Raw genomic sequence first — 12,059 nt, 5'->3', positions numbered from 1 at the left:
ATTTTCTTAATCCAGTCTGTCACTGATGGACATTTGGGTTGATTCCAAGTCTTTAGTATTGTGAATAGTGCCGCAATAAACATACATGTGCATGTATCTTTATAGCAGCATGATTTATAATCCTTTGGGTATATACCCAGTAATGGAATGGCTGGGTCATATGGTACTTTCCTTGAGGAATCGCCATACTGTTTTCCATAATGGTTGAACTAGTTTACAATCCCACCAACAGTGTAAAAGTGTTCCTATTTCTCCACATCCTCTCCAGCACCTGTTGTTTCCTGACTTTTTAATGATCTCCATTCTAACAGGACATAGGCATGGGCAAGAACTTCATGTCTAAAACACCAAAAGCAACGGCAACAAAAGCCAAAATTGACAAATGGGATCTAATTAAACTAAAGAGCTTCTGCACAGCAAAAGAAACTACCATCAGAGTGAACAGGCAACCTACAGAATGGGAGAAAATTTTTGCAATCTACTCATCAGACAAAGCACTAATATCCAGAACCTACAAAGAACTCAAACAAATTTACAAGAAAAAAACAACCCCATCAACAAGTGGGCAAAGGATATGAACAGATATTTTTCAAAAGAAGACATTCATACAGCCAACAGACACATGAAAAAATGCTCATCATCACTGGCCATCAGAGAAATGCAAATCAAAACCACAATGAGATACAATAGTATGTTAAAAATATGAAGTCAATGAGCTCAAATAGAGCATGAGAGAAGCACAGTGAAAGCTATCTCAGGGACTTTAGTTGGAGAAATGTAAGCATGATATGTTGGGACAGGATTAAATCAAAACTATTAAGATCAATCAGGAGAAACCATAATATATAAAGAAAAGGGATAAGGAATTTGTATCATCATGGATAAAACCAGCAGTTATGGGAGAAAATCAATTCCTTTAGGAAAAGTTGTTCTACATTTAGAAGACTACTTCATATCTTGCTGTGGATTTCTCCAGAAGTTGACCTTCAGGAAAAAGTTCCAAAATATGTCATTTATTTAGTAAGTAATGCCAGGGAGCACCAGTAAGAAGGTGGGGAAGTGGTACCAAAGAGAAGAGAAGACAGTCAATAAAAGGCTTTTTAAAATTAAGGAAGTTAACACTGTGAGTAACTAAAACTTAATGAATTCTGAAAGACAGTGTGGAACACAAGCCTCAGAGTTACTTCACCCATGCAAGAAGGGAGTTTGGGTTTTTTATATGCCAGTTCCCTTCAGACATGTCAGGCTGCTCAGAACAGGGTGGAACATTAGTTCTGTAACACTTATAGATTTATGCACAGTTGGATAGATGAGATAGCCAAAGAAAGCCATAAGACAGGAATGCAGGTGTAGGTAGTTTCAAGTTAAGCAGGTATCCAATGAAGTAGTAAAGGCAAGGAAAGGTTACATTTTACCCTCAAAAAATCTAATCATTATCATAAATCTCACTAAATTTTTTTTTCTACTTGTATGTCTGATGTGTCATCTTTAAGATACGGTTATTAAATATTCTAATACTGATACTTTTATTTTTCTTGTGGCAGACTAACCAACAGTTTCTGAAAACAGTAACTGAACAAAGTGAGATGATCGAACAACTCCGAAAAAAACTTAGGTATTTTCAAAAATGAGTTTCATTATTTCATTGTTAATTATTTTTCTTCAAGGGAGCTGATGATGCTGTAATTTTCCCTATGGGTGTTTTTTTTTCCTTCCTTTTGTTAAGCTTCTGTCAATATCTTCTTGTGTGTATGATCGGTTAGGATGGGAAGAAACTGAAACCAAGATTATTAGGAGATACCTGTGCTACACAGTCAGACCTCTAAATACACAGATGTTCAAGTCCCTTATATAAAATGACATAGTATTTATATATAACCTATGCACATCTTCCCATATACTTTAAGTAATCTGATTTTGATTATTTTTATTTTAAAAATATTTTCAATCTGCAATTGGTTGAACCCACGAATGGGGAACCCACAAATCATTTGAGCATTTCTTCGTATACATATTGTCCATTTGTATGTCTTCTTTTGAGAAATGACTATTCGGATATTTTGCCCATTATTTGTTCTTTTTCTTCCTCTTGAGTTGTTTTAGCTCTTTACATATTCCAATTCTGGTTATTAATCCCTTGTCCAGTGGGTAGTTTACAAATATTTTCTTCCATTCTGTGAGTTTTTTCATTTACTTATTGTTTCCTTTGCTGCCCAGAAGCTTTTTAGCTTGATAATGATCCCATATGTACATTTTTGCTTTGGTAGCCTGTACTTTTGAAGTCCTCCTCAAGAAATCTTTACCCATATGAATGTCTGGAGTGTTTCCCCGACGTTTTCTTCTAGTAGTTTCATAGTTTCAGGTCTTAGATTTAGTCTTTGATACATTTTGATTTGATTTTAGTTTATGGCGAGAAATAGGGGTTGAAAATGCATTGACTGTAAATGCATTGATTTATTTCTGGGTTCTCTGTCTGTTCAATTCATCTATGTGTCTGTTTTTATGCCAGTACCATTCTGTTTTGGTTACTGTAAGTTTGTAGTGTAATTTGAAGTCAGTTAATGTGATGACTCTAGCTTTGTTCTCTTTGCTCAGGATTGCTTTATCTATTCTGTGTCGTTTTTGGTTCCCTTTAAATTTTAGGATTTTTTTCTATTTCTGTAAAGAATATCATTGATATTTTGATTGCATTTAATCTATAGATTTGATTGCTTTGGGTACTATGGATACTTTAACAATATTAATTCTTCCGATTCATGAACATGGAATTTCTTTCCATTGTTTTGTGTCATCTTCAATTTCTTTCATCAAAGTTTAATAGTTTTCTTTTAGGGTTCTTTTACTTCTTTGGTTATTTGTTCCTGAGTATTTTGTTTTATTTGTAGCTATTGTAAATTTCTTGGTTTTTTTTTTTTTATTCAGATTGTTCAGTTGGCATATAGAAATAATACTGATTTTTGTTTGTTGATCTTGTATGTGGCAACTTTACTTAATTTATCCAATCTAATAGTTTTTCTGATTGAATCTTTAGGTTTTTCTAAATATAGGATCATGTCATCTGTGAATACGGATAATTTGACTTCTTCCTTTCCAATTTGGGTGCCCTTTATTTCCTTCTCTTGTCTAACGATTTTGTCTAGGACTCCTTACACTGTGTTGAATAACAGTGGTGAAAGTAGGTATCCTTGTCTTGTTCCAGATATTAGCAGAAAGGCTTTCAGTTTTTCCCCATTCAGTTTTTCCCCATTCAGTAGCTGTGGGTTTTTTCCCCATTCAGTAGCTTTTCAGTAGTTTTTCCCCATTCAATTTTTCCCCATTCAGTAGCTGTGGGTTTGTCATATATGACTTTGACTGTGTTGAGACATGTTTCTCTTATACCCAGGTTTTCTTTAGAGTTTTTATCACAAAGCGATGTTGAATTTTATCAAATACTTTTTTAGCATCAATTGAAATTATCATATGGTTTTTGTCTTTTGTTCTGTTGATATATCACATTTATTGATTTTCACATATTGAACCATCCATGCATCCCTGGGATGAATCCCACTTGATCATGAAGAATGATCTCTTTAATGTGTTGTTGAATTGAGTTTCCTAATATTTTGTTGAGGATTTTTGCATCTGTGTTCATCAGAGATGTTGGCGTATAGCTTTCCTTATTTTGCTGTGTCTTTGTCTGGTTTTGGTATCAGGGTGATATTGACTTCATAGAATAAGTTTGGAAGTATTCCTTTCACAATTTTTTGGAATAGTTAGAGTAGGATTGGTATTAGTTCTTCTTTAAATGTTCAATAGAATCCAGCAATGAAGCCATCAAGTCCCAGTCTTTTCTTTGATGGGATATTTTTTTATTGCCGCTTCTATCTCTTTATTTGTTATTGGTCTGTTCAAGTTTTGTATTTCTTCATGGTTAAATCTTGGTAGGTCAGCTGTTTCTAGGAATTTATTCATTTCTTCTAGATTTTCTAATTTATTGGCATATTGTTTTTCATAATAGTTTCTAATGATATTTTGAATTTTTGTGGTTTCAGTTGTAATATCTCCTTCTTCATCTCATTTTATTTACCTGAGTCTTCCGTATTTTTTTTTATCAGATTGGCTAAAGCTTTGTTGATTTTGTTTGTCTTTAAAAAAAACTTTTTTTTGTTTATCTTTTGTATTTTTTAGTCTGAATTTTATTTATTTCTGCTCTGCTCTTTATTATTTCTTATACTAATGTTAAGTTTGGTTTTCTCTTGCTTTTCCAGTTGTTTAAGAAATATCCTTAGGTTGTTTATTTGAAGTTTTTCTACTTTTTGATGGAGGTGTCTATTACTATAAACTTCACTTTTAGTACTGCTTTTGCTGTATCTGTAGGTTGTGATATATTGCTTCTATTTTTATTTGTTTAACAAATATTTAAATTTCCTTCTAAATTGGTTAATTGACCCAATGGTCATTCAGGAGCATATTGTTTAATTTCCTGTGTTTGTGTTGTTTTCAGGCTCTTCTTGTTACTGAATTTTAGTTTTATTCCTTTGTAGTCAGAAAAGATACTTCATATAATTTCAGTTTGTTTGAATTTTGGGGACTTGTTTTATGGCCTAATATATGTTCTGTCCCTGAGACTGTTTCATGTACTGAGAAGAAGAACATGTATTTTTCACCTATTGGATGAAATACTCTGTAAATGTTTATTAGGTCAATATAGTCTATAGTACAAATTGAATCTAATGTTTCTTTGTTGATATTCTATGTAGATTATCTGTCCAGTTCTGAAAGAGGGGTGTTGAAGTTCTCAGCTATTATTTTATTGGTGTCTAACTTTATATTTAGTTCTAATATTTGCTTTATATATGTGGATGTTCCAGCATTGAGTACATATATATTTACAATTCTTATATCCTCTTGTGGGATTGACCCCTTTATCATTATATAATAACATTTTTGACTCTCTTTACAATTTTTGTCTTGAAATCTATTTTATCTGGTATAAGTATAGCTACTCTTGCTCTTTTGGGGTTTTTGTTTGCATGGAAGTATTGAAAATATTTCCTATATTTTCAGTCTTTGGGTATCTTTATAGATGAAATGAGTTTCTTGTAGGCAGCATATGATTAGGTCTTATTTTTTTTCTATTCAGCTACTCTTTTTTTATTTGAGAATTTAGTCCAGTTACATTTAGTGTTATTAGTGATACGTAAGGACTCACTACTGCCATTTTGTTACTTTTTTTCTGGGATGGTATCGTTGGTCCTCCCTTCCTTTCTGTCTTCCTTTGTGTAAAAGTGACTTTCTCTTGTAGTAGATTTTAATTTCTTGGCTTTTCAGATTTTTTTGTATCTATTATAGGTTTTTATTTTGTGGTTACCACGAGGCTTGCAAATACTATAACCAATTGTTTTAAACTGATGACAACTTAACTCTGATTATAAAGAAAAATAAGCAAAGAGCATTTAAAACTCCACACTTTAACTTCATCTCCACTGCTTTTTGATTTGTTGTCTCTATTTACATATATTTTATGTTGTCTATCTCTTCAAAAGTTGTAGTATTTATCATTTTTGGTAAGTCTGTCTTCTAGTCTTCTGACGAAAGATATTAGTGGTTTATACACCACAATTAGAATTAAAGGTGTCTAACCACAGTTAGACAATTCTGTATTTGTCTGTGTACTTACTATTGCCAGTGAGTTTTATATCTTCAGATAATATCTTGTTACTAATGAACATCCTTTTCTTTTGGATTGAAGAACTCCCTTTAACATTTCTTGTAAGACAGTTTTGGTGCTGACAAATTCCATAAGCTTTTTTTTTTTTTTTTTTTTCTGTGAAAGTTTTAATTTCTCCTCTATGTTTGAAGGACAGTTTTTCTTTTACATATTATTTGCTTCTCTTCTCTTGCTGCTTTTAAGATCCTTTATCCTTGACCTTTGAGACTTTGATTATTATATGTCCAGAAGTAGTCTTATTTGGTTTGAATCTGCTTGGTGTTCTTTGACCTTCTTGTACCTGGATATTCATATCTTTCTTTGGGTTTGGAAAGTTCTCTGTTATTATGTCTTTGAATAAACTTTCTACATCATCTCTCTTAGTACATCCTCTTTAAGACCAGTAACTCTTAGATTTGCCCCTTTAAGACTGATTTAAAGATCTTGTAGGCATGTTTCATTCTTTTTTTCTCCTCTGAGTGTGTATTTTCATATAGCCTGTCTTCAAGCTCATGGATTCTTCTAGTTTTTCAGTTCTGCTTTTGAGAGAGTGATGCATTTGTCAGTTTTTCAACTGAATTTTTCAACTCCACAATTTCTCATGACTTTTAAAAAATTATTTCAGTCTCTGTCAAATTTCTGATGGGATTCTGAATTCCTTCTGTTATCTTGAAACTTGTTGAGCTTCCCCAAAACAGCAGTTAATACTTTGAATTCCTTGTGTGTAAGGTCACATATTTCTATCACTCTAGGATTGGTTACACTGGTGCCTTATTTAGTTCATCTGGTAAGGTCATGCTTTTCCTGAATGTTCTTTGTGCTTGTGGAGGCTCATTGGTATCTGAGCAATGAAGAGTTAGGCATTTATTGTAATTTTTGCAGTCTTGGCTTGTTTGTATTCTTCCTTCTTGAGTGGGCTTTCCACAAATCTAAAACAAATTGAGTGTTGTAACCTAAGCCTGCAATTATTGCAGCCATTTCAGAACATTGCAGAAGCCATTTCAGAACCATGAATGCTGGTTCTCTTAGATCCTCCTGTATACACAGACTTGCTAGACTTTGGTAAGATGATGGATAATTCCCTGGGTAACCAGGCAAAGTCTCTTACTCCTTCCACAATCAGAAGGAGTCTCGCTGTGCACTGTGCTGTCTGGAGTTGGGGAGAGGTGACGTGGCCATTCTCATGGCTTCCACAGCTAGCACTACACAGAGTCACACCTGAAACCCTGTAGACCAGTACAGTACTGGGGCTAACTCAAGGCCTGCAGCCACCACTGCCTGATGTTTATTCAAGGCCCAGGACCACTTCAGTTAGCAGGGGGTGAATTCTGCCGGGATGGGGTGCATCCCATTAGAGGAGTGGATTCTCTTCTAGCACAGAGTGAGTCTAGAAACCCATTCAGGTGCAAAAATCTAGAATCTGGGACTTCAGAAATCTGCTTGGTGCTTTTACTGTGGCTGAGCTGGTACTCAAGTTGCAAGACACAGTCCTCTATACTCTTCCTTCCCCTTTCCCCACGCAGAAAGAGTCTCTTTGGAGCAGTACTGCCTGGAGTTTGGGAAGGGATGACACAGGCAATCCCTTGACTGCCACTGCTGGTCACACTGGGTTGTACCCTAAGTGCACTGCCTCTGAGACCAGTGCAGCACCAGGGCTTGCCTTAGGACTGCAGTCCTTGTGGCCTGACTACCACTTAAATTTATTCCAGGCCCAGGCTACTTTAGTCAGTGGTAGTGAAGGCAGTAGAGACTTGGTTTCCTCCCACTGGGACGGTGAATTCCCCTCTGGTTTGGGGCTGGTCTAAATGCTCCCTCCATGGGTGCTGGTGGAATTCTAGCCTGTGTTGTGTTCTGCTGTGACAGGACAGCACTGAGTTCTAATGCAAAGTTCAGCACTTGCTTCACTGTCCCTCTCTCTAGCACACAAATTATCTGTCCACTCTGCACTGCTTGGGGTTGTGGGCAGTTTGTATAGGTAATGAAAAACTGTCTTTCCTACACTCATCGGTACCTCTTTCCTTGATATTATGTTCAAACCAGGTATTGTGATCACTCACATGATTTTTTGGTTCTTATGAGGATGCTTTCTTATGTGAGTGGTCATTCAATTTGGTATTTTTGCAGGGGAACAGTTGTTGGAGAGTTCTCTTCAGCCATCTTGCTGTGCTTCCTCTCCTTAGAGAAATACTTCTTAACCAAGATTTAGACTGGGCACAGTGGCTTATGCCTGTAATCCCAGCACTTTGGGAGGCTGAGGCAGACAGATCACCTAAGGTCAGGATTTTGAGACCAGCCTGGCCAACATGGTGAAACCCCATCTCTACAAAAATTAAAATTAGCCTGTCATGAAAAAAGCAAAAGATTTAAATACAAGGCAAAAAGGAAAAGATTTCTTTACTTAAATATGTTAAAAGATTAGGCTTCTGTTACAAAAATAGTATGAGTCAAATGAAAAGACAACTCATAGTCTATGAGAAGACATTTACAGTGCATGTATTGTAACTGACAACAGATTAGTGTTAAGGACACATTAACTGATTAAGTATCAGTAAGAATAATTAACTCATCAAAAATTAGGCAAAGGATATGAATAAGCATTTCAAAAGTTACAGCGATCAGGAAAATGCAAGTAAAAAACGTGATCCTTACTTCAAGTTAATGATTGTCTCTGTGGAATGAGGCTATTTGTGGAAGTAGAGAATTGAAGACAACCTAGGTATCTGTGACTAAGGGAATGAGCAGTAACGTGGTAATTACATCCTGTGAAATACTGTGCATCATTTAGAAACACATATTTACATGAAAAGATGTAGTTACAGCAACATGGGTAGAACTAGAAAACAATGTTTATATTTAAAAAGTAAAATATATGAATCTATAGCATAAAACACATGCTTGTAATAACAATATATGTTTTACCAGTAAATGTGTATATCTGAGGATATATCACATTTTTATGTGAACTTATGAAATGGAGGAGAATGAGAAAGGGATTGGGAATAAGCAAAAAATAAAAATAAACAAATGAAAACATCTTTTACAGCTGATAATGATAATAGGTCATGGAGTGAATAGTGTAAAAGTTCAAGGTTAAGAAAAGAGTAGAAGGAAAAAAAGAATATAAGATTTTTGGCACATTTAGGATAAATTAGAAGGTAGAGATCCTGGAAGGATGAGTAAGGAAACTGGTTCATAAAGACCTACAATCATATTATAGTAATGGAAATAGAGAATAAAAATGCATATAAAAAATCTATATAGGAAAAAATGGGCCGAACTTCATAATATTGGACTAAAGGACAGGGGAAGAATCATGAAATTTTATTGCTAGAAGGTATGTTAATGTTCATCTAGTTTAACTTCCTAATTTTATAGAAAACTCAAAGTGAACCAAAGGCTTAGAAACTATTTGTCTTGTCCAGAGTTGCACAACAAATTCGTGGAAAAGCCAAATTAGAACTCACATCTTGCAACTGCTAATCTAGTGAGCATCTAAGCCTGGCTCTCTGACAGTATGCACAGCAGTAGGGAAGTCAAGTAGGAGAGTTGATTGGGGGGGAAAATGTATGATGAGTAGATACTTTGATTTTTGACATCTGCCTGGAAGATTCATTTAGCGTGGACATTAGGGCCTAAGGATTATAAATTGAGTTTAGAGATTGATAAAACTAGTTGCAGTTTTCCAAAGCCTAAAACGTCTTAAGTGTTTAATTGTCCATGAGCAACTTTGCCATAATATTTACTGACAGTATTCCATAGCTTAACATTAAGCAGTTCAGAGTTGTATACATAAAACTATACTTGCTTTTCCTGCCACAGATTTGAAGGAACATAAGGATAAGCAGATGCTTCTTTTAGGGAAGAGGGTGTTGCTTTCAAGTATGACAGATTCTGAATGATGGGCATATTGACATTACCAGAATTTAGGTTTTGAGATGCTCTATGTAACCATGCCAAGAATAACTAAATTAGAAACTCCTTAAGCACTACAGTTGTTTAAGTTTGTGCTTATACTGAAACATATTAATTTCATTTGTTGTCTGATAGTGTGGTGCAAAAAAGTTAAAATCATGTGAATTTATAATTAAAGCTTTAATCATATTTCATTTTGAGAGTTTTTGGTGATACGTTGTCATAGTTGATAAAACTCTTCAGGCTGTTTTCTTAAGAATCTTCATTGACCTGATCTTCCTCAACCCTCCAGTTATACAGAAAAGTAGTCATATTGCTGTTTCTCAGAAAAACTTTTGGTAACCTCCTTTTTGCCTTAGATCATTCTGTTTCTCAGAAAATTTGTAATTTCTAAACCTAGTTAAAACTTGCCTTCTCCCAAAAGACTTCTCTCATTCATTCTACCAGATTTTTACTCTTTCATTCTTGTGAACCTACTCAGTATTTATTCATTTAAACTTAGATTTATACTGTTTTTCCAGAGGTGCTTTTTTGTCTTATATATTTATTTATAATATATATCCAACTGAGTTATGATGATAATTATATTCCAACTCTCATGTGCTTAGATTTTATGCCTGCCTTGTAAAGTCTTCGAAGGGAAAGATTGTCATTTATTATATATTTTTAGGAATAACCAATGTTATCTTTTAAAAGGATGTACTATAAAGACTAAGTAGTGGCCGGGCGCTGTGGCTCACGCCTGTAATCTCAGCACTTTGGGAGACTGAGGCGGGCAGATCACCTGAGGTCGGGAGTTCAAGACTAGCCTGACCAATATGGAGAAATCCCGTCTCTACTAAAAATACAAAATTAGCTGAACGTGGTGGTGCATGCCTATAATCCCAGCTACTAGGGAGGCTGGGGCAAGAGAATCGCTTGAACCTGGGAGGCAGAGGTTGCGGTGAGCTGAGATCACACCTTTGCACTCCAGCCTGGGCAACAAGAGTGAAACTCCATCTCAAAAAAAAAAAGACTAAGTAAAGCATTTGCTTGGGTTCCTTATTAACTTTTCATCAGAGTAACATCATCAGAATATTTGTTAAAAATAATTTTAGCTAGCCGGGTGCGGTGGCTCAAGCCTGTAATCCCAGCACTTTGGGAGGCCGAGACAGGCGGATCACGAGGCCAGGAGATCGAGATCATCCTGGCTAACACGGTGAAACCCCGTCTCTACTAAAAAAATACAAAAAAAACTAGCCGAGTGAGGTGGCGGGCACCTGTAGTCCCAGCTACTTGGGAGGCTGAGGCAGGAGAATGGCGTAAACCCAGGAGGCAGAGCTTGCAGTGAGCTGAGATCCGGCCACTGCACTCCAGCCTGGGTGACAGAGCAAGACTCCATCTCAAAAAAATAAATAAATAATAATAATAATAATAATAATAATAATAATAATAATAATAATTTTAGCTGGCCAGGTATGGTAGCTCACGCCTGTAATCCCAGCACTTTTGGAGGCCAAGGTGGGTGGATCACCTAAGGTCAGGAGTTTGAGAACAGCCTGGCCAACATGGTGAAACCCCATCTCTACTAAAAATACAAAAATTAGCTGGACGTGGTGGTAGGCACATGTAATCCCAGCTACTTGGGAGACTGAGACAGAAGAATTGTTTGAACCCAGGAATCACAGGTTGCAGTGACCTGAGATTGTGCCATTGTACTCCAGCCTGGGCAACAGAGCAAGACTCCATCTCAAAATAATAATAACTTAGCCACTAAGGACTTATCTCATTAACAGACATAGATATTATCTTCATATAAGGAGCCTATAATTTGTCAAATCAATTTATATTCATTGAGAACTTAAAAATGTACATCTGTGCTCTGAGGGTAGAAACAGTCTTTATAATAAGTTTATGTATAATGTGATAGCCTCAAAGTTATTTTAATTTGACCCATTTCATCTCAAGGGCACTTTTGTAGCTTCGACAGTTTCTATGAGGATGAGATCTCATTAAATTTTTCTAGCTCGAAGTTCTCCTGGTTCTCTCTACCCACATGGCTCAGAGACACCTGAAAAGCAGCAGGCTCCAAACTAACCTTATCATTATCTCTCAAATCTTTTATCCATATTCGTGAATTGTACCATCCAATTCCTGATTCAGAAAACTAGGAGACATCATAAATTCTTTTCTGTCCCAACTCTACCTTATAAATGTCTCTCTGATCTTTCACTTCATTACTTTCTCATCTGAGCTATAGCTGTAACCTCTAAATTAACTTACTGCCTCCATCTTCCTTTTTCATACTATTATCAAAGTGATCTTTCTAAAATATGTCTGATCATGTCACTCTCCTTCAATGGTTACTAAATACCTATAGGATATAATCCAAATTATTCAACTTGACATATTATTCAGCTTGAGTCTCCTGTGTACCAAACATGCCTTCTTCCCATGTGCCTCAACTGTAGACTGCACA

General features: G+C 35.6%; 1 protein-coding gene across 8 annotated transcripts in view; it reads left to right on the top strand.

Moving 5' to 3' along the window:
* The window catches only part of SCLT1 (sodium channel and clathrin linker 1), a 231,338-nt gene that overhangs the window by 104,844 nt on the left and 114,435 nt on the right, over positions 1-12,059 (top strand). For all 8 annotated transcript variants that reach the window (XR_004053269.1, XM_030916898.1, XM_030916893.1 and 5 more), the window contains one exon: positions 1,545-1,615. Coding sequence is in view for 7 of the 8 variants with exons in the window: in XM_030916898.1 (XP_030772758.1) it covers positions 1,545-1,615 (71 nt within the window). In the remaining variant the exon portion in view is untranslated. The remainder of the gene's footprint in view (positions 1-1,544; positions 1,616-12,059) is intronic.

This window comes from Rhinopithecus roxellana, chromosome 2, assembly GCF_007565055.1.
Source record: "Rhinopithecus roxellana isolate Shanxi Qingling chromosome 2, ASM756505v1, whole genome shotgun sequence".
Classification (NCBI taxonomy): domain Eukaryota; kingdom Metazoa; phylum Chordata; class Mammalia; order Primates; family Cercopithecidae; genus Rhinopithecus; species Rhinopithecus roxellana.
This window is presented reverse-complemented; position numbering and strand designations above follow the sequence as displayed.